This window comes from Lissotriton vulgaris, chromosome 4_1 (assembly GCF_964263255.1).
Source record: "Lissotriton vulgaris chromosome 4_1, aLisVul1.2, whole genome shotgun sequence".
NCBI classification, from domain to species: Eukaryota; Metazoa; Chordata; class Amphibia; order Caudata; family Salamandridae; genus Lissotriton; species Lissotriton vulgaris.
In genome coordinates, this window is record NC_141691.1 from 1,719,755,267 (window position 1) to 1,719,779,504 (window position 24,238).

The window sequence follows — 24,238 nt, forward strand, 5'->3', positions numbered from 1 at the left end:
AGTAGAAAGTGTGTCTGAAATTCGTTTTCTGTTAGACGAATGTTCAGGTCAAACAGAATTCTCTGAAAATATTCAGCAGGATTGTCAGGAGTTTTTAATGTATATGCTTGATGTATTGCAAGATGAGGGTGTAGATGTAGATTATCTATTTGGCCTTTCTTATCTATGGCAGCATGACTGCGAGAACTGTAGGCTATCAAGTACTACTAGTGTAGCGTCAGAAAGATTTATATATTTAACATTGCCTGACAGTAAATCTGTATCCTTCAATAAGCTAGTAAAGGCAGCCGATCAAAACATGGAGTGCAGCCAATGTAAGTCTGGAATGCTGTCCACGTTAATTTTACGAAGTTATGGCCAGTATGTCATTTTAATGTTTCAACGATGTAGGCCTGATGGAACTAAATTGACAACTAACCAATCTGACTGTCTTCCGAAAGGAACTCAAAACCCATCTCTTTTCTGCCATCTAGTCTTTGTTGGTTATCCCACCCACTCCTCAGGTACTGGTTAGGTCAGCGCCGGGACGCTCCGTTGCTGGGGCAGCTGTTTGCGCTTTAACAAAGGGATAACATAACATAACATAACTTTAATTAATAATTTTGTGGCTTCGCAGTTGTCAATATCAGGAAGGACTTTTATAACTACTGCAATTATATATCATAACGGTCCTTCAACTAATTCAGGACATTATACTGCTTATTTAAAATCTGGAAACGGCTGGTCATTCTGCAATGATTCTGTTTTAACTTTCAAAAAAAGATTGCCTTTCCACCTTCAAAATTCTTACCTGGTGTTCTTACAACCAAAATTTCAGCAAAGGTAGCTTGGGATTTGTTTAGAGGAAATTCCAGAGGTTCTAATGGCTCCTACTCTATATGGCCTTGTGGATAATTGTAGTACAGAGCGAAAACTGTTTGTGTTTATCAGCTAAGTCAAGCAGCAGATCAAAATAAGGAGTAGAGGAAATGTAAGTCTGCAATGCTGTCCATATTTTTTATAGAAACTTATGGGTGAAATGTCATTTTACAATTTGAACTACATAAACTGGATGAAAAAAAGTTGTTAAGTCTAATTAAAATTTTTTGGGTTACACAGTCATCGATTTCAGGAAGAACATTTGCAACTGCAGCTATTATATAATATGCTGGTCCTTTGACAACATCTGGATATTACACAGCTTATTTGAAATTTAAAAAAGGCTAGTCTTTCAGCAAACATTACTCAATACTCGTACTCAATGTTGCCTTTTGACTTGATTTTTTAAGTCAGAATTTAGGGTAGGTATTTGGACTATAATGTTTCTAGGTGTTGCTGTAACTTAGTGTGCTGTTTTAAATTGCTTTGTATGTCTCAGTTTTCTTAAAACAATGGAGTTTATCTTTCAGAAAGTGGCGGGCAGAAAATAGTACCAGCACAACAGAGTATAAACTGTTCATAGGACATCCTTTGACATCATAGAAAGTAAGTTACTTTGGAGGAGTTCTTATTTCCGCTTAGTTATATTATTTGGGTTTTTTAAACACAATCATTTTGATTGTGTTTTTTTTCCCCCGCTGTTATATGATGAATACCTTCAACTCACTGTTTTCAGTGAAATTTGATATTTTCTGATAACAGCAAAAATAAACCATTAAATATGTTTAATTAATTTTCTACTTTGAATTGTGATTTATAATATGTATTCATTTTGTCTCATGCTCACTCTTTTTTTACCACCTTGTATTAATGAAAAGTTTTTTGTTCTTTCTTACACAGATTAAAAGTATAAAAATGATAATTCAGTACGGTAATGACAATTATAAGGTAAGTGTTTAGTACTCTTTACGTTACATGTCTATCAGATTTAAGTTTTATTAGTTCCACTGCTTCATTTCTTTAACCCTTAGTTTCCTGCCTTTGCTACTTCCTTCATTTCTTTTTCTATTACTTATTTATACTACTCTTTTCACTTCTTTTATCAGTCCCTCTTTCAACAGTAACTGTGTGTTACTCCCTCTATTTGTCTTTCTTTTCACATTACTCTCTGTTTATTTACTCGTTTTAAAAAAAAAAAAATTTTAGTTTGCTTCCGGTTCGCGTACCGGAACGCTAACCGGGAAGTGTATCAAAAGAAATAGAGGATGCTAGAGTGCTAAACATTCTAGCAATTTTTTTTAAAAGGGAAGGTAGTTCTGAAAAGAACTTTTTTTTTATTATTTTTGATGTTTTATATTTTTTTTGTGTTTTTTTGGAGGAAGGGGAAACAAAAATCATTCACTTCAAAGGGCTCAACAGGAGCAACAAAAAAAAATTACTTTCTTGGACGTTTTGGACATTGATGATTTTCATATGCTCGATTTATTAGAGTAATACTCCTCTCTCCACATGAAATTAATTTTCCACAAGCTACACATGTTAATCTCATCTGCCCAAAGTTCTTTTGGAGATTTGGGACCGTTTCCCTTGCTTCTGATTCAGGTATTGCTAGGTCATTGGTGGATGTTTTGGCCGGTCGGGGGTTATCCACCAAATCTTTAAGTTGTGCAGCACTATAATTAAGAGGGTGCCACCTCTCCATGTGTCGATGCATGGTATAATTACCATGCATCGACACATGGAGAGGTGGCACCCTCTTAATTATTATAATTACCATAGCTATATTTTTTCTCGGTCCCTCTGGAGAGTTTCTTGTGGCAGATGAGGCAGGTAACGTACCTGGCATTTACTTTCTTTTCATGAGGAGGTAAAGAAAAAAATTGCCAGATAAAATTTACTTTAACATGGGACGTCCTTGGCATTTCTTTCAAAAACGGCCTTGTCCCTTGCTCCTGTTCCTCGTCTTCCTCTTCTTCTTCCTCTTGTTGGAAGATGACCTGGCTAGTTGGTCCTCTCTTCTTTGGTGGTGGTGGAGGTGGTGGAGATCCACCAGCTGCAGCTAATACAAATGCCATGTCTAAGCAAGCAAAAACAGGTCTTTCTCTCATAAAAATGAAAGTCGGAGTGAGGAAAAAAGGTGGGACTTTCATCATTTGGGAAAAAAAATGTTCTAAACCAATGAAAAGTGTTTATTTTACGTCATATGATCAAGCGTTCCATCATTAGGAAACTAAAAGTAAAATGAACCAATGAAAAGTTTTATGAACTAGTCACATGACCTGTTATGCTTACGTTACGCGTTCCGCGCCGCGCCTCGGATCGTTTCCGGGGCTTTGCGTTTCGCGCCTTGGTTCGCGTTCCAGAACGCTTCCGGGTGCGCTAACGCAGCACGTCATAAGGGGCATTACGTAGTAACGCGATACGTTGCGTTTACGCGACGCGTCACGATGTGGCTTTCTAACGCGGTGCTTGCACTAACGGAACGTTTACCAGTTCGCGGATCGGCAGCGAAACAAGAAAATATAATTTAAACTAGAATATAAATTGAATTAAAAAAAATAAAATACAAAAATATATAAAATATATTTGTGAATTAGAATAAGAATATATTTTACAGCTATAGATATTAGCTTTTAAAAAACCAATGAAATTCACTGAAAAAACCATAGGTTATAGACCATATATAGTTAGGGATTAGCATTTACAAAACCTTGAAAATTCACTGAAAAAACCATAGGTTATAGACCATATATAGTTACGGATTAGCATTTACAAAACCTTAATTTACTCGCACAAAACCATAGAAATTCGCATATATAGTTAGTTGCAATAACTATATATTGCGCACCCGCAATCCACTGCTGATGATGTCACATATTACATCATTCATGACATGGTCAGTGACATCACTGATGACATCACTGATGACATTATCCAGTGACGGTATGTTTCTGTAAAGTTAAAATATGTCTTACATATTAAAGAATGAGTGGATGTATAAGTGTCTGGATGAAGCATTTAGTAGGTGCATGACTGACTGTATGAGAGAGTGATTAAATGAGTCTCACTGAGTGCATGGGTTAGTGACTAAACTGTCTTAATTTGTGCATCATTATATCTGTTCTGTAAACTGCTGCATGTGTTGATCAGTAGCTATATGAGTAACTATATGGGTTATTGATTGGTTGCCCAAGTATTTGTATGGGAGACTGAGTGTGTGTGTGGGTGGCTGGGAGGTGTGTGACTCTGTGCATAGATGTGTGAGCAGTTGATTCACTAGATGTATGGGTTCAAAAGTGCATGTGGAAACAGTTGTATGGGCGGTTGACTGTGTGCATGAGTGTATTGGTGAGTGAATGGATATCTCAGTGCTACATGTCAAAGTAAGTACATATGTAAAACACAGTACATGTGAGAGTTGACATATATAAATAACTGTGCATAAGAGCCAGTGAATGTGTGAGTGGCTGTATGGATCATTGTGAACTTGTATCAGGGATTGTATAAGAGAGTAAATATGTGTTAGTATATGTTTGAATAAGTAAGGTGTGTATAACTGTATAGTTGAGGAAATGGAGGTGTGATTGATTCTTTGCATGACTGACTAGGTGTGTGAGTAACTCCATGGATGAGTGACAGTTGTGAGTATCTGTTTACACTGAGTTTATCTAAGGTTATATTAGAGTCTGAAGAGGTTCATCGTATTATCACATGAATGATGTCATCAGTGATGTGATCAGTAATGTCAAATGAGATGTCATCAGTGATGTCATCAGTGATGTCATTTGAGATGTCATCAGTGATGTCATCAGTGATGTCATTTGAGATGTCATCAGTGATGTCATCAGTGATGTCATTTGAGATGTCATCAGTGATGTCACTGACCATGTCATGAATGATGTAATATGTGACATGATCAGCAGTGGATTGCGGGTGCGCGATATATTGTCAGTGCAACTAACTATATATGCGAATTTCAATGGTTTTGTGTGAGTAAAATAAGGTTTTGTAAATGCTAATTCCTAACTATATATGGTCTATAACCTATGGTTTTTTCAGTGAATATATATATATATATATATTCATTTGAGTTCTTACACATGTGTGTATGTGTTGGATCGTGTTGGAAAATAGTCAAGTTGGATTGGGTTAAGGGGGAAGACGTGTTATTTTTATATAATATTTTGTATAGAAAACTATGTTGAGTGTTCCTTGGTGGGTGTTCCAGATCTTATCAGGCTCACCCGTATGCTGTTAGTAGTCTATAAGAAATGAAAGACGATTTTAGCAACAGTGCTTGTTCCCGCTAATTTATCTGTCAGCACACAACATTTTTGCAGGTTTCTTAAAATGTAGGGTACTGCCTGCCTGCCTCGCTTTGCAATCTCTGACAATCCCACTGTATCTCTAACATGACTATCACATTACATCGCTCTTCATAGTTAATCAGTTCCTCAAAATCATTGATCAAACTTACCAACTCTGAAACGTTCCCTCACCACTGCCTTGTATATGCTCTGATTAAACACGGGGAAGTTGTCATTGGCGTCTTCCACAAAGACATTAATGGAGAACGGGCCTTCTATCACTGCATTGCTTGAATCAATTGCTTGCACCTGTGGGGTAAAAAAGAGGGCTTAGATAGCAAAGGTATATGGTGTTCGAAGATATTGGTGCCCCTGTAGAAACAGGCAATCGTACTCTTGTTCACATAGAAAGACATCTCAACTTTGTCGTACCATAAAACAAGTTCTATCTTAAAGTTCTAGCATGTAGTGGAGTACACAAATCATTTGAATGAACATTTTCAGGATATAACAGATGTATTGAACTAGTGCATCAACAGGCCATCGATGGTTCTGAGGTATAACCACGTTCTCCTACAAAACTTCAATTGAGGATAGGTTGTCTTGCGCCCAAAAGTTGCTGTGTTCAGCTGAGGTTCATTTCCTGCACCTGGTGGGCTGAGGAGTACAAGGGGGCTGAGTAGATTTGACGACGTCAGTAGTGAAGGTGATATGAGAAGTTACCAGTACTATATTTCGTGATGACCTTTTATATCACAGGTGGCATTATGTGTGAGAGCACGAAGAGTGCATTGATGCAGTTCTAACTGTGCATCTCGTCACAACTGGCTAAATTCAGTAGTTTTTAGGTTTTGACCATAAACATAAAGTCCCTCAATAGATTTCTTGTAGTGAAAATGTTGGGGTTATTTTTAAAACATGCGCTATTTTGCTTTCTGGGTCAAAAACCACAACTTTACATTAAAAACGTTTTTCGTGTTATTTGTCTTTTGTTTTATAAAGTTTCCAGAACTTCTTGGGTATTGGCTTTCAGCCATGCCCAGTAAGTTGTGGCCACAGGGAATGACTTCTGACCTGCTCAGTTTAGCCTGAGAAATCTTCCTGCTTTTATCAGGACCATGCAGATCCCCCTAAACACTGTCATATACACTCTTCATTATAGTATTATATTTTTATTATGGGTATGTGCCAGCTGTGGGCATGTACATGCAGGACTTAAGGGAACCAAGTAGGTGTATTGCTGGGCACACACTGTGGAGTGTGTATCACAGTACCTATAATGTTCCTATCTGGCAAGATTACACCACCTTAAAAAGCGCAGTTAACTGGTAGTGCCTATACCTACGGGCATTATATGAACCCAAGAAATGAAGGTGAAATAACAAGTGTATTCACATGATTTGGGGTGAACGAGTATCAACTAATTTCTCTAGATAAGAATCAAGAGATACAGTTCTGTAGGCCAGAGATGCACCAGAGTCTCAGTCGAAGCACTCTTCCACTTACGACATTATAGTAAGGGCAGGGAGACAGGACTACCCTATATGTTCTGGAAGAGCAGAAGAAAGGCACGCAAAATGGTTCAGCCTAGAAAGACGAAAAGTGTGATAGCATTGACAGAATGGGTCATTGACCCAAATAGCGTCCAAGTCTTGGCCAAGCCTATGAGTAGCCCAAGATGAATTTCTGGTAGGATCGAATCAAATGAGAATATGAAGAACCATTGAGAAAGCGAATTGCTCAAGGCGGTACTGCCTGATGTGACCCTTGATGTAGCAATGAAAATATGTAACGTAGTTTAAGGAAGGTAATTTTGGATCTCTCATAACCCAATATGCAATTGAACCAGGTTGTCACAATGGATTCCTGTATCTGGCAGCATTTGAGAGTCTATCGTACAATAATAGGAAGAAAGGACAAATCTTTACTTCACAATTGTAGTGATCCTACCATAAAAAGCAGCATTCACTGAAAGGTTCTGCAACTGCTACATAAGTATATTATTTATGGGTGCAATGGACAACACAGTTACTTAGGGCTCCATTATGATGTCGGGCGGATCGCCACCGCCATGGTGGCGGTGGCGATCCGCCCGACAGAAATGCCCGCCCGCCACCCTTTTCCCCCTGCCACATTACAATGGCGGGGGGGACCGCAGCGGAGGCAAACACCACCCGCCACTTTTCCGCCCCGGTCGCCCTGCGGCCAGGGCGGAAAATGAGTAACATGCAGGCGGTGTCTGTCAGACACCGCCCGCAATATTACAATGGGGTTTTTTCAATGCCTTTTTTGGACCTGTGTGTGTGAGAACAACACAGTGTATTCCAAAAGATTCAAAGTTCCAAAACTTTAGGAAGTTTTCAAAGTTTAATTCGGATTTCCATAAGTATATATCATATTATCATCATATGAATTGGTAAACGTATGTTGATATCATCATTAAACATAGGAGAAGCTCCAATGCATTTCGGACCAAACGTCCTTTTTCAAGGAGCACTGCAACAAAGAATACACGAAAGAACAAATGAATGCAATGTCTTCCTGACATTGTCAACAAACAAGGTAACTGCACTACAGTGTGCAAATGTGTGAAAAAACCTCATGCACCCCGGCAGGGGAAAGATCTGGTCAAGTGAAGGAAGAATAATCCGTGCGTTTAAAAGAGATTAGCAAACGGGTGAAAAGCGTGTCTAAAACAGGGTTAGAAATGAGAGGTGAAGGTGACTTCTGAATAACGTGGTTCCTAGGGTAGAACGAGTGATATTTAAAAACGGATGGGTTAAATCGAGTGAGACGTGGCTCGCAGGAGCATGCAAAGTGCAACCGGGATAACGCGGTGACTTCTTAAAAAAGGCAAAACTTACTTGGTGAAAGCAAGGTTAAGACGCATCGAACTCCGGTTTGAAGGGTGACAAACTTCGCGGAGTGCAAGCGGAGTTATAAAAAAAAAAAAAACTAGTGGCGAGATGGTAGAAATAAAAGAGGGGTTAAAGTGAAAGAGGTGTAAAACGTGGCCATCTTGGAATGGTGTGTGATAGAGGAAACAAAGATGTTCAAAAACATGCAGTTACAACTGGCAACAGCAAAACAGGAAATAGTGCATCAAGATATGCCCAAAAGGGCATGTTATAGGTAACAGCTTAATTCTGTACGGTCATTAAGACCAAAAGGTTTTTGAGATTGCAGTCTGTATATCCATGATGTTTCACGCTGTAGGAGGGCTTTGTTGTTGTCTCTCCCTTCAGTCTTAGGGACGATTTCCAGCACTAGATATTTGAGTTGTGCCACACTGTGGTTAGCTTCGTTGAAATGAATGGCGATGTTGGATTTCATATTCTTGGTACGGATATTAGACTTGTGTTCATTGAGTCTAGTTTTAATCTTCCTGCTGGTTTTTCCCACGTAGGTTTTGCCACATGGGCATTTTAGGAGGTAAATCAGATTTGCAGAATCACACGTGGCATCCACGTTGAGCTTGATATTGAAACCTCTCATGGGATGGCTGACGGTGTTCCCTTTGATTACATTATTGCAGTTGCTGCAATGATGACATGGTCGTGTGCCCGTGTGGTGTGTTGAGGTCGGTTCGGTGTCACATTTGGAAAGGATCTCCTTGAAGTTCATTGGTCTGGTATAAGCGAAGATGGGAGGGTCTTTGAATAGTTCACCAAAATCTGGTTCAGACGACAGTATTCGCCAATGTTTTAAAATGATCCTCTTGTATTTGTTACTGGAGGTAGAATACCTTGAGACCAGTACCATTCTTTCACTGTTGGTTTTAGGTTTGTTTTGCAAAGCCTCCGTTCGAGGAATTGCTGAAGCTCGATCTATGGCTTCTTTGAGGATGGTTTCCGGATAATCTCTCTCACGGAATCTTGACGCCATTGATAGGATTTGGTTAGTTCTGGTGTCGGGGTCTGACACAATCCTGGTGACCCTTAACATCTGGCTGTAAGGTAAGTGTCTCTTAAGGGAGTTCTGATGGAAGCTGCTGAAGAGCAAGGCGTTGTTGCGGTCGGTGTTCTTACGGAAGAGATCTGTTTGTATGCCATGGGGCTTGATTTTGATGAGAACATCCAAGAATGCAATTTCATTGTGGTTTAGGTTCCAAGTGAAGTCGATTCGGTCATCTTTGGAGTTGAGTTCAGTGAGGGCCAGTTCTAAGTTCTCTTCAGTGTCCTTCCAAATAAAAAGCAAATCATCAATGTAGCGAACATAAAGTTTAAGGTTGTCCGTCCAGGTGCTGTTTTGGTAAATGTGATTGAGTTCAAAATTCCCCATATACAGATTAGCGTAGGTCGGTGCTGCGCAATTGCCCATGGCCATCCCGGACAATTGCAGGTACCAGTTCTCCTCAAATTTAAAGTAACTGTGATATAAGGTATATATCATTAACTCGAGGATGAAAGGTTTCAGGGAATCATCAATGTTGGATTGGAGCAAGGCCTGTTCTACAGCGTTGATTCCACCTTCATGGGGGATTGAAGTATATAAGCTTCTTACATCTGCGGTACACAGAATTAGTTTCTCATTTTCCAGAAGTTGGAGATCAGATAACTTATTGAGTAGTTCAGTGGTATCCTTGATGTAGCTTGGTAGACATGATACCATAGGTTGAAGATAACGATCAATGAATTTCCCAGTTGGTTCATGTATTGAACCTCTGGTGGATACGATCGGGCGGAACGGAGGGTCCGTCAGATTTTTATGGATTTTAGGCAACATAGTAATTGACGGGCTGCGGGGGTGTTCTGTAGTAAGGTATTTCCTCGTTCGGTCGTCAATGATTCCCTCAGTGGTAGCCTTTTCAATGATCTGGGATAATTCCCTTTTGAATTCGCCAGTAGGATTTCCATCGAGTGCTAGATAGACATTAGAGTCCATGACATGTTCTTTCGTACGTTGATTGTAAAGATCAGTGTTCAAAATGACAAGGGCACCTCCCTTGTCGGCTTTTATGCACTTAATGGCTGGGTTCCTTGCGATATTCTTTAAGATATCAATGTCTTTGTTGGTGACATTCTTGTGAGTTTTCTTTCGGAAGTTTAGTTTGGAGATGTCCTGTTTAACCAAGGTCTCGAACGTATCTATGCTTTTATGGCTGACAGGCGGTATAAATGTACTTGAGGGTCGTAAGCCCTTGAGTTGGTCAGGTTTAGGATCAACTGCTGAATCTACGATGTTTTCAAAGAAATGTCTCAATCTCAACTTTCTTGTGAGTTTGAACGTACTAACGTCCAGTTCCAATAAGTTCGTGTCGCTGGTAGGCACAAATGATAATCCCTTTTGTAAAATTTTGGTTTCATGATCAGTCAATCGAACATTGGAGATGTTGATGACTAGCGATTTCTCCTGGTTTTCTTGTTGTTCTTCGGTGGTTGTTGGGTACCTGTGTTGTTTTTTGCCTGCCCTTTTGCCCCGTCTGGGTCTGCGGTTTTGTCTGGGCCTACCTCTAAAAAAGGCTCCGAGGTGGTTAAATCTACATCACTCGTTGAAGGAGTTCCATTCGGTGGAGGTGTTGAAGTTGATGTCTCAGTGGGGGTTCTCCTGGGTGGGCGGTTGGTGCCATCACTCTCAGAGGAAGAGGTGTCAGTGTTGGGATTATAAGGTTTATTTCTGCGGCGTTGGGCGTAGACATCCGCCCATGTATAAACCTCTCCAAGTTTATAGTCCAAGGTGTCCCGGCGGAATTTACGTAGTTTGCGTTCGTTAATTTCTTTGGTATGTCTGTCTAATTGGACTTGAATTTCCTCAAGAGTGGTGGTTAACTCCTCTGGTGTTATTAGATCCTTCAGTTCATTTTCAATGGTGGTGATTTCATAGGTGAGCTCAGTGAGGATGCCTGATAGTTCCTCCACTATTAATAGAATTAGGTCCAGACTGCACTTATTTAAAATTGCATTCCATCGTTCAATGAAGGTTTTAGAATTTTTGCAGAGCGACGGTTTTAAAGCAATCCGTAGGCCACGTGGGATGCGGAGCACCTTATGATATTTTATCAGGGTGTTAGCGTGTAACTTCTGATTTATGCGGCGTCTTGAAAGGTATAGGAGTTGTTTGACGCACTGTTCCTTTGTTTTGTTGGATGCCGTTTGAGTGAGGTCTTCGTTGATGAGGGCGTATATTCTTTCTGTTGCATCTGTGTCGAAGGCTAGGGTTTCAGCTCGGGCTTCAGTAGATTTTGAAATTTCTTCGTACTGCATTGTTAGTTAAGTGCGTGCTGCCTGCTAGGAGAACAGTGGTTGAGGATAAGCAAAAAAGGTAAAGCACGGCGCACTGCTTCGATGAGAAGTGAGGCTTGTTAGGAGATTGGAAGGAGATTAAACAATTTAAGGTGCTCCATACAGGTAACGCAACTGTTCAGGTGCGTCCAATAGGTTTGTGGGGTTGAGTGCGCTACTGGGGTGTAAGCGCATCCCTGTGGCGGGCACACTTTTGTGGACCTGTGTGTGTGAGAACAACACAGTGTATTCCAAAAGATTCAAAGTTCTAAAACTTTAGGAAGTTTTCAAAGTTTAATTCGGATTTCCATAAGTATATATCATATTATCATCATATGAATTGGTAAACGTATGTTGATATCATCATTAAACATAGGAGAAGCTCCAATGCATTTCGGACCAAACGTCCTTTTTCAAGGAGCACTGCAACAAAGAATACACGAAAGAACAAATGAATGCAATGTCTTCCTGACATTGTCAACAAACAAGGTAACTGCACTACAGTGTGCAAATGCGTGAAAAAACCTCATGCACCCCGGCAGGGGAAAGATCTGGTCAAGTGAAGGAAGAATAATCCGTGCGTTTAAAAGAGATTAGCAAACGGGTGAAAAGCGTGTCTAAAACGGGGTTAGAAATGAGAGGTGAAGGTGACTTCTGAATAACGTGGTTCCTAGGGTAGAACGAGTGATATTTAAAAACGGATGGGTTAAATCGAGTGAGACGTGGCTCGCAGGAGCATGCAAAGTGCAACCGGGATAACGCGGTGACTTCTTAAAAAAGGCAAAACTTACTTGGTGAAAGCAAGGTTAAGACGCATCGAACTCCGGTTTGAAGGGTGACAAACTTCGCGGAGTGTAAGCGGAGTTATAAAAAAAAAAAAAACTAGTGGCGAGATGGTAGAAATAAAAGAGGGGTTAAAGTGAAAGAGGTGTAAAACGTGGCCATCTTGGAATGGTGTGTGATAGAGGAAACAAAGATGTTCAAAAACATGCAGTTACAACTGGCAACAGCAAAACAGGAAATAGTGCATCAAGATATGCCCAAAAGGGCATGTTATAGGTAACAGCTTAATTCTGTACGGTCATTAAGACCAAAAGGTTTTTGAGATTGCAGTCTGTATATCCATGATGTTTCACGCTGTAGGAGGGCTTTGTTGTTGTCTCTCCCTTCAGTCTTAGGGACGATTTCCAGCACTAGATATTTGAGTTGTGCCACACTGTGGTTAGCTTCGTTGAAATGAATGGCGATGTTGGATTTCATATTCTTGGTACGGATATTAGACTTGTGTTCATTGAGTCTAGTTTTAATCTTCCTGCTGGTTTTTCCCACGTAGGTTTTGCCACATGGGCATTTTAGGAGCTAAATCAGATTTGCAGAATCACACGTGGCATCCACGTTGAGCTTGATATTGAAACCTCTCATGGGATCGCTGACGGTGTTCCCTTTGATTACATTATTGCAGTTGCTGCAATGATGACATGGTCGTGTGCCCGTGTGGTGTGTTGAGGTCGGTTCGGTGTCACATTTGGAAAGGATCTCCTTGAAGTTCATTGGTCTGGTATAAGCGAAGATGGGAGGGTCTTTGAATAGTTCACCAAAATCTGGTTCAGACGACAGTATTCGCCAATGTTTTAAAATGATCCTCTTGTATTTGTTACTGGAGGTAGAATACCTTGAGACCAGTACCATTCTTTCGCTGTTGGTTTTAGATTTGTTTTGCAAAGCCTCCGTTCGAGGAATTGCTGAAGCTCGATCTATGGCTTCTTTGAGGATGGTTTCCGGATAATCTCTCTCACGGAATCTTGACGCCATTGATAGGATTTGGTTAGTTCTGGTGTCGGGGTCTAACACAATCCTGGTGACCCTTAACATCTGGCTGTAAGGTAAGTGTCTCTTAAGGGAGTTCTGATGGAAGCTGCTGAAGAGCAAGGCGTTGTTGCGGTCGGTGTTCTTACGGAAGAGATCTGTTTGTATGCCATGGGGCTTGATTTTGATGAGAACATCCAAGAATGCAATTTCATTGTGGTTTAGGTTCCAAGTGAAGTCGATTCGGTCATCTTTGGAGTTGAGTTCAGTGAGGGCCAGTTCTAAGTTCTCTTCAGTGTCCTTCCAAATAAAAAGCAAATCATCAATGTAGCGAACATAAAGTTTAAGGTTGTCCGTCCAGGTGCTGTTTTGGTAAATGTGATTGAGTTCAAAAAGGTTTCAGGGAATCATCAATGTTGGATTGGAGCAAGGCCTGTTCTACAGCGTTGATTCCACCTTCATGGGGGATTGAAGTATATAAGCTTCTTACATCTGCGGTACACAGAATTAGTTTCTCATTTTCCAGAAGTTGGAGATCAGATAACTTATTGAGTAGTTCAGTGGTATCCTTGATGTAGCTTGGTAGACATGATACCATAGGTTGAAGATAACGATCAATGAATTTCCCAGTTGGTTCATGTATTGAACCTCTGGTGGATACGATCGGGCGGAACGGAGGGTCCGTCAGATTTTTATGGATTTTAGGCAACATAGTAATTGACGGGCTGCGGGGGTGTTCTGTAGTAAGGTATTTCCTCGTTCGGTCGTCAATGATTCCCTCAGTGGTAGCCTTTTCAATGATCTGGGATAATTCCCTTTTGAATTCGCCAGTAGGATTTCCATCGAGTGCTAGATAGACATTAGAGTCCATGACATGTTCTTTCGTACGTTGATTGTAAAGATCAGTGTTCAAAATGACAAGGGCACCTCCCTTGTCGGCTTTTATGCACTTAATGGCTGGGTTCCTTGCGATATTCTTTAAGATATCAATGTCTTTGTTGGTGACATTCTTGTGAGTTTTCTTTCGGAAGTTTAGTTTGGAGATGTCCTGTTTAACCAAGGTCTCGAACGTATCTATGCTTTTATGGCTGACAGGCGGTATAAATGTACTTGAGGGTCGTAAGCCCTTGAGTTGGTCAGGTTTAGGATCAACTGCTGAATCTACGATGTTTTCAAAGAAATGTCTCAATCTCAACTTTCTTGTGAGTTTGAACGTACTAACGTCCAGTTCCAATAAGTTCGTGTCGCTGGTAGGCACAAATGATAATCCCTTTTGTAAAATTTTGGTTTCATGATCAGTCAATCGAACATTGGAGATGTTGATGACTAGCGATTTCTCCTGGTTTTCTTGTTGTTCTTCGGTGGTTGTTGGGTACCTGTGTTGTTTTTTGCCTGCCCTTTTGCCCCGTCTGGGTCTGCGGTTTTGTCTGGGCCTACCTCTAAAAAAGGCTCCGAGGTGGTTAAATCTACATCACTCGTTGAAGGAGTTCCATTCGGTGGAGGTGTTGAAGTTGATGTCTCAGTGGGGGTTCTCCTGGGTGGGCGGTTGGTGCCATCACTCTCAGAGGAAGAGGTGTCAGTGTTGGGATTATAAGGTTTATTTCTGCGGCGTTGGGCGTAGACATCCGCCCATGTATAAACCTCAGACAAAACCGCAGACCCAGACGGGGCAAAAGGGCAGGCAAAAAACAACACAGGTACCCAACAACCACCGAAGAACAACAAGAAAACCAGGAGAAATCGCTAGTCATCAACATCTCCAATGTTCGATTGACTGATCATGAAACCAAAATTTTACAAAAGGGATTATCATTTGTGCCTACCAGCGACACGAACTTATTGGAACTGGACGTTAGTACGTTCAAACTCACAAGAAAGTTGAGATTGAGACATTTCTTTGAAAACATCGTAGATTCAGCAGTTGATCCTAAACCTGACCAACTCAAGGGCTTACGACCCTCAAGTACATTTATACCGCCTGTCAGCCATAAAAGCATAGATACGTTCGAGACCTTGGTTAAACAGGACATCTCCAAACTAAACTTCCGAAAGAAAACTCACAAGAATGTCACCAACAAAGACATTGATATCTTAAAGAATATCGCAAGGAACCCAGCCATTAAGTGCATAAAAGCCGACAAGGGAGGTGCCCTTGTCATTTTGAACACTGATCTTTACAATCAACGTACGAAAGAACATGTCATGGACTCTAATGTCTATCTAGCACTCAATGGAAATCCTACTGGCGAATTCAAAAGGGAATTATCCCAGATCATTGAAAAGGCTACCACTGAGGGAATCATTGACGACCGAACGAGGAAATACCTTACTACAGAACACCCCCGCAGCCCGTCAATTACTATGTTGCCTAAAATCCATAAAAATCTGACGGACCCTCCGTTCCGCCCGATCGTATCCACCAGAGGTTCAATACATGAACCAACTGGGAAATTCATTGATCGTTATCTTCAACCTATGGTATCATGTCTACCAAGCTACATCAAGGATACCACTGAACTACTCAATAAGTTATCTGATCTCCAACTTCTGGAAAATGAGAAACTAATTCTGTGTACCGCAGATGTAAGAAGCTTATATACTTCAATCCCCCATGAAGGTGGAATCAACGCTGTAGAACAGGCCTTGCTCCAATCCAACATTGATGATTCCCTGAAACCTTTCATCCTCGAGTTAATGATATATACCTTATATCACAGTTACTTTAAATTTGAGGAGAACTGGTACCTGCAATTGTCCGGGATGGCCATGGGCAATTGCGCAGCACCGACCTACGCTAATCTGTATATGGGGAATTTTGAACTCAATCACATTTACCAAAACAGCACCTGGACGGACAACCTTAAACTTTATGTTCGCTACATTGATGATTTGCTTTTTATTTGGAAGGACACTGAAGAGAACTTAGAACTGGCCCTCACAGAACTCAACTCCAAAGATGACCGAATCGACTTCACTTGGAACCTAAACCACAATGAAATTGCATTCTTGGATGTTCTCATCAAAATCAAGCCCCATGGCATACAAACAGATCTCTTCCGTAAGAACACCGACCGCAACAACGCCTTGCTCTTCAGCAGCTTCCATCAGAACTCCCTTAAGAGACACTTACCTTACAGCCAGATGTTAAGGGTCACCAGGATTGTGTCAGACCCCGACACCAGAACTAACCAAATCCTATCAATGGCGTCAAGATTCCGTGAGAGAGATTATCCGGAAACCATCCTCAAAGAAGCCATAGATCGAGCTTCAGCAATTCCTCGAACGGAGGCTTTGCAAAACAAACCTAAAACCAACAGCGAAAGAATGGTACTGGACTCAAGGTATTCTACCTCCAGTAACAAATACAAGAGGATCATTTTAAAACATTGGCGAATACTGTCGTCTGAACCAGATTTTGGTGAACTATTCAAAGACCCTCCCATCTTCGCTTATACCAGACCAATGAACTTCAAGGAGATCCTTTCCAAATGTGACACCGAACCGACCTCAACTCACCACACGGGCACACGACCATGTCATCATTGCAGCAACTGCAATAATGTAATCAAAGGGAACACCGTCAGCCATCCCATGAGAGGTTTCAATATCAAGCTCAACGTGGATGCCACGTGTGATTCTGCAAATCTGATTTACCTCCTAAAATGCCCATGTGGCAAAACCTACGTGGGAAAAACCAGCAGGAAGATTAAAACTAGACTCAATGAACACAAGTCTAATATCCGTACCAAGAATATGAAATCCAACATCGCCATTCATTTCAACGAAGCTAACCACAGTGTGGCACAACTCAAATATCTAGTGCTGGAAATCGTCCCTAAGACTGAAGGGAGAGACAACAACAAAGCCCTCCTACAGCGTGAAACATCATGGATATACAGACTGCAATCTCAAAAACCTTTTGGTCTTAATGACCGTACAGAATTAAGCTGTTACCTATAACATGCCCTTTTGGGCATATCTTGATGCACTATTTCCTGTTTTGCTGTTGCCAGTTGTAACTGCATGTTTTTGAACATCTTTGTTTCCTCTATCACACACCATTCCAAGATGGCCACGTTTTACACCTCTTTCACTTTAACCCCTCTTTTATTTCTACCATCTCGCCACTAGTTCTTTTTTTTTTTTATAACTCCGCTTACACTCCGCGAAGTTTGTCACCCTTCAAACCGGAGTTCGATGCGTCTTAACCTTGCTTTCACCAAGTAAGTTTTGCCTTTTTTAAGAAGTCACCGCGTTATCCCGGTTGCACTTTGCATGCTCCTGCGAGCCACGTCTCACTCGATTTAACCCATCCGTTTTTAAATATCACTCGTTCTACCCTAGGAACCACGTTATTCAGAAGTCACCTTCACCTCTCATTTCTAACCCCGTTTTAGACACGCTTTTCACCCGTTTGCTAATCTCTTTTAAACGCACGGATTATTCTTCCTTCACTTGACCAGATCTTTCCCCTGCCGGGGTGCATGAGGTTTTTTCACGCATTTGCACACTGTAGTGCAGTTACCTTGTTTGTTGACAATGTCAGGAAGACATTGCATTCATTTGTTCTTTCGTGTATTCTTTGTTGCAGTGCTCCTTGAAAAAGGACGTTTGGTCCGAAATGCATTGGAGCTTCTCCTATGTTTAATGATGATATCAACATACGTTTACCAATTCATATGATGATAATATGATATATACTTATGGAAATCCGAATTAAACTTTGAAAACTTCCTAAAGTTTTGGAACTTTGAATCTTTTGGAATACACTGTGTTGTTCTCACACACACAGGTCCACAAAAGTGTGCCCGCCACAGGGATGCGCTTACACCCCAGTAGCGCACTCAACCCCACAAACCTATTAGACGCACCTGAACAGTTGCGTTACCTGTATGGAGCACCTTAAATTGTTTAATCTCCTTCCAATCTCCTAACAAGCCTCACTTCTCATCGAAGCAGTGCGCCGTGCTTTACCTTTTTTGCTTATCCTCAACCACTGTTCTCCTAGCAGGCAGCACGCACTTAACTAACAATGCAGTACGAAGAAATTTCAAAATCTACTGAAGCCCGAGCTGAAACCCTAGCCTTCGACACAGATGCAACAGAAAGAATATACGCCCTCATCAACGAAGACCTCACTCAAACGGCATCCAACAAAACAAAGGAACAGTGCGTCAAACAACTCCTATACCTTTCAAGACGCCGCATAAATCAGAAGTTACACGCTAACACCCTGATAAAATATCATAAGGTGCTCCGCATCCCACGTGGCCTACGGATTGCTTTAAAACCGTCGCTCTGCAAAAATTCTAAAACCTTCATTGAACGATGGAATGCAATTTTAAATAGGTGCAGTCTGGACCTAATTCTATTAATAGTGGAGGAACTATGAGGCATCCTCACTGAGCTCACCTATGAAATCACCACCATTGAAAATGAACTGAAGGATCTAATAACACCAGAGGAGTTAACCACCACTCTTGAGGAAATTCAAGTCCAATTAGACAGACATACCAAAGAAATTAACGAACGCAAACTACGTAAATTCCGCCGGGACACCTTGGACTATAAACTTGGAGAGGTTTATACATGGGCGGATGTCTACGCCCAACGCCGCAGAAATAAACCTTATAATCCCAACACTGACACCTCTTCCTCTGAGAGTGATGGCACCAACCGCCCACCCAGGAGAACCCCCACTGAGACATCAACTTCAACACCTCCACCGAATGGAACTCCTTCAACGAGTGATGTAGATTTAACCACCTCGGAGCCTTTTTTAGAGGTAGGCCCAGACAAAACCGCAGACCCAGACGGGGCAAAAGGGCAGGCAAAAAACAACACAGGTACCCAACAACCACCGAAGAACAACAAGAAAACCAGGAGAAATCGCTAGTCATCAACATCTCCAATGTTCGATTGACTGATCATGAAACCAAAATTTTACAAAAGGGATTATCATTTGTGCCTACCAGCGACACGAACTTATTGGAACTGGACGTTAGTACGTTCAAACTCACAAGAAAGTTGAGATTGAGACATTTCTCTGAAAACATCGTAGATTCAGCAGTTGATCCTAAACCTGACCAACTCAAGGGCTTACGACCCTCAAGTACATTTATACCGCCTGTCAGCCATAAAAGCATAGATACGTTCGAGACCTTGGTTAAACAGGACATCTCCAAACTAAACTTCCGAAAGAAAACTCACAAGAATGTCACCAACAAAGACATTGATATCTTAAAGAATATCGCAAGGAACCCAGCCATTAAGTGCATAAAAGCCGACAATGGAGGTGCCCTTGTCATTTTGAACACTGATCTTTACAATCAACGTACGAAAGAACATGTCATGGACTCTAATGTCTATCTAGCACTCGATGGAAATCCTACTGGCGAATTCAAAAGGGAATTATCCCAGATCATTGAAAAGGCTACCACTGAGGGAATCATTGACGACCGAACGAGGAAATACCTTACTACAGAACACCCCCGCAGCCCGTCAATTACTATGTTGCCTAAAATCCATAAAAATCTGACGGACCCTCCGTTCCGCCCGATCGTATCCACCAGAGGTTCAATACATGAACCAACTGGGAAATTCATTGATCGTTATCTTCAACCTATGGTATCATGTCTACCAAGCTACATCAAGGATACCACTGAACTACTCAATAAGTTATCTGATCTCCAACTTCTGGAAAATGAGAAACTAATTCTGTGTACCGCAGATGTAAGAAGCTTATATACTTCAATCCCCCATGAAGGTGGAATCAACGCTGTAGAACAGGCCTTGCTCCAATCCAACATTGATGATTCCCTGAAACCTTTCATCCTCGAGTTAATGATATATACCTTATATCACAGTTACTTTAAATTTGAGGAGAACTGGTACCTGCAATTGTCCGGGATGGCCATGGGCAATTGCGCAGCACCGACCTACGCTAATCTGTATATGGGGAATTTTGAACTAAATCACATTTACCAAAACAGCACCTGGACGGACAACCTTAAACTTTATGTTCGCTACATTGATGATTTGCTTTTTATTTGGAAGGACACTGAAGAGAACTTAGAACTGGCCCTCACTGAACTCAACTCCAAAGATGACCGAATCGACTTCACTTGGAACCTAAACCACAATGAAATTGCATTCTTGGATGTTCTCATCAAAATCAAGCCCCATGGCATACAAACAGATCTCTTCCGTAAGAACACCGACCGCAACAACGCCTTGCTCTTCAGCAGCTTCCATCAGAACTCCCTTAAGAGACACTTACCTTACAGCCAGATGTTAAGGGTCACCAGGATTGTGTCAGACCCCGACACCAGAACTAACCAAATCCTATCAATGGCGTCAAGATTCCGTGAGAGAGATTATCCGGAAACCATCCTCAAAGAAGCCATAGATCGAGCTTCAGCAATTCCTCGAACGGAGGCTTTGCAAAACAAACCTAAAACCAACAGCGAAAGAATGGTACTGGTCTCAAGGTATTCTACCTCCAGTAACAAATACAAGAGGATCATTTTAAAACATTGGCGAATACTGTCGTCTGAACCAGATTTTGGTGAACTATTCAAAGACCCTCCCATCTTCGCTTATACCAGACCAATGAACTTCAAGGAGATCCTTTCCAAATGTGACACCGAACCGACCTCAACACACCACACGGGCACACGACCATGTCATCATTGCAGCAACTGCAATAATGTAATCAAAGGGAACACCGTCAGCCATCCCATGAGAGGTTTCAATATCAAGCTCAACGTGGATGCCACGTGTGATTCTGCAAATCTGATTTACCTCCTAAAATGCCCATGTGGCAAAACCTACGTGGGAAAAACCAGCAGGAAGATTAAAACTAGACTCAATGAACACAAGTCTAATATCCGTACCAAGAATATGAAATCCAACATCGCCATTCATTTCAACGAAGCTAACCACAGTGTGGCACAACTCAAATATCTAGTGCTGGAAATCGTCCCTAAGACTGAAGGGAGAGACAACAACAAAGCCCTCCTACAGCGTGAAACATCATGGATATACAGACTGCAATCTCAAAAACCTTTTGGTCTTAATGACCGTACAGAATTAAGCTGTTACCTATAACATGCCCTTTTGGGCATATCTTGATGCACTATTTCCTGTTTTGCTGTTGCCAGTTGTAACTGCATGTTTTTGAACATCTTTGTTTCCTCTATCACACACCATTCCAAGATGGCCACGTTTTACACCTCTTTCACTTTAACCCCTCTTTTTATTTCTACCATCTCGCCACTAGTTCTTTTTTTTTTTTATAACTCCGCTTACACTCCGCGAAGTTTGTCACCCTTCAAACCGGAGTTCGATGCGTCTTAACCTTGCTTTCACCAAGTAAGTTTTGCCTTTTTTAAGAAGTCACCGCGTTATCCCGGTTGCACTTTGCATGCTCCTGCGAGCCACGTCTCACTCGATTTAACCCATCCGTTTTTAAATATCACTCGTTCTACCCTAGGAACCACGTTATTCAGAAGTCACCTTCACCTCTCATTTCTAACCCCGTTTTAGACACGCTTTTCACCCGTTTGCTAATCTCTTTTAAACGCACGGATTATTCTTCCTTCACTTGACCAGATCTTTCCCCTGCCGGGGTGCATGAGGTTTTTTCACGCATTTGCACACTGTAGTGCAGTTACCTTGTTTGTTGACAATGTCAGGAAGACATTGCATTCATTTGTTCTTTCGTGTATTCTTTGTTGCAGTGCTCCTTGAAAAAGGACGTTTGGTCCAAAATGCATTGGAGCTTCTCCTATGTTTAATGATGATATCAACATACGTTTACCAATTCATATGATGATAATATGATATATACTTATGGAAATCCGAATTAAACTTTGAAAACTTCCTAAAGTTTTGGAACTTTGAATCTTTTGGAATACACTGTGTTGTTCTCACACACACAGGTCCACAAAAGTGTGCCCGCCACAGGGATGCGCTTACACCCCAGTAGCGCACTCAACCCCACAAACCTATTGGACGCACCTGAACAGTTGCGTTACCTGTATGGAGCACCTTAAATTGTTTAATCTCCTTCCAATCTCCTAACAAGCCTCACTTCTCATCGAAGCAGTGCGCCGTGCTTTACCTTTTTTGTTTTTTCAATGCCTCCACGGAAAGGCATGCGGTGTTCACTCTGGGGGCCCCCTGTGGGCCCCCAGAGTGAAGGCCAAAGGGGGGTGGCACACGGGTACCTGCCTTTGCATAATCGAAGAGGCAGGCACCGCGCTGTGCCTGCCGCTTCGATTGTGCAAAGGCGTGCTTTTGTTTTTGACATTGTGGCGGGGGAGCAGTGAGCACCGCCCGCCACAATGTTAAATTGAGGAATGCGCCCGCCACTGTGGCGGGCGCATCCTAATGGCAATGTCGGGACCCCCGCCCTTTAGGCGGGCGGTCCCGTGTTCCGCTAGGGTGGCGGGCGGGCAAAGCCCGCCTGCCATCCTAATGTGCCCCTTAGTGATTTTCAAGCCTTACTATGATGTAACAAAAAGTAACTCTTCATCTATTTAAACCATTTTATCCGTATTGGGTTCTTCCAATTCTCTACCCACTATACAGTTTCCTTGAATTTGTTGATGAATCACATTACTTTAAAGTCGTCTAATTGTTATCTACCATAGCTATAAAGCACCAAATCATCTAATTACTGACTCTATAACACTTGATGGTAATGACCTGATTGCCTATTTCATGGGGCACTGGAATTATGCAGCAATAGAGGACAGAAGTTAATGGATTAAAGTTACAAGGGGACTGATTTATAGTTTGGCAGAAGGATACTCCATCACTAACCTGACAGATATCCCTTCTGTCTTATTACAAGTGCATTATAAGTTTAGTTGTTAAGAACAGCTCCAAAATGTTTTAAAGTAAGTAATAAAATGATCATGTAATATGAGGCCTGGGAGCGATCAGAAGCAGGAGACCGATTGTCTCAGAACCTCTACGAGGTCTATAACTTAACCCAAAAGACCAGTGATACCCCGAGGAGTCTTTAATGTTCACGGAAAGAGTTCCTAATGCTGGAATACAACAGTGATCAACCTTTGTACATTTTTTAAAAAACCATCACCAAATGAACTTCTTCAGGGCATGAATATACGTTCCCAGGTGAGAGAATGAGGGTGGAAGTAGTAATCCGAGCTGCACAGGCCACCTTGTTAAGGGCCAGTGTGCGCTGAATCTGGTGAGACCACAGAAGTGGTCGGCTCATCTTCGCATCACTCCCAGATTCAGCGCACACCGGCCCTTAACAAGGTGGCCCGTGCAGCTCGTTAATTAGTTGTTAATTGATTATAACTAATTAATTGATAATTAATTATAGTAATTGTGTGATTTTTTTAGTTGTTGGTTGTGGGGTTTATGGGGTAAAGGGTGGGAAGTAATCTATTTTTAATTAATTAATGATTAGTTCTTAATTGTTTTTAATTCATTGATAGAAAATTAATTACGAAAATTGTGTAATTAATTTTAGGTGTGGGTTGTGAGGTTTATAAGGGTAAAGAGTGGGAAGTAATTTTTGTTTAAATAATTAATAGTTAGTTGTTCATTTTTATTAACTAAGTATTTGATCATTAATTATGGTAATTGTGTGATTAATTTTAGGTGCAGGTTGTAGGGATTATAGGCGTAAAGGGTGGGAAGTCATTTTAATTAATTAAAAATTTTGTTAATTAATATTCATTAATTTATATTTAATTAGGGTGTTTGTTTATATTTTTATGTGTGGGTTTTATTGTTATAGGGGTACAGTGTTGGGGTAAATACATTTTACAGTTTAATTTTAGTTGTGGGTTGTGGGGATATGGGGTAAAATGCGGGGAGTTAAATAATTTTTATGAGTTTTAATTTGTTTTTTGTTAATAATATTTCTTTAATTTGTAATTAATTATGTTAGTTGAGGAAGTACATTTTTTAATTTTAGATGTGGGTTGTGAATTGTGTGGTGTTATATGGTAGGAAATAAAAAAAGTTAATTTATGCAATAATTAATGTTTTTGTTTCTAGATA

The 24,238-nt window shown here is 41.1% G+C and overlaps 1 protein-coding gene across 1 annotated transcript in view; it reads right to left on the reverse strand.

The window, feature by feature from the left end:
- The window catches only part of CDH17 (cadherin 17), a 405,204-nt gene that overhangs the window by 294,230 nt on the left and 86,736 nt on the right, over positions 1-24,238 (reverse strand). Inside the window, exon 5 of the mRNA XM_086965999.1 lies at positions 5,336-5,474. Within this exon, the coding sequence (XP_086822125.1) occupies positions 5,336-5,474 (139 nt within the window). The remainder of the gene's footprint in view (positions 1-5,335; positions 5,475-24,238) is intronic.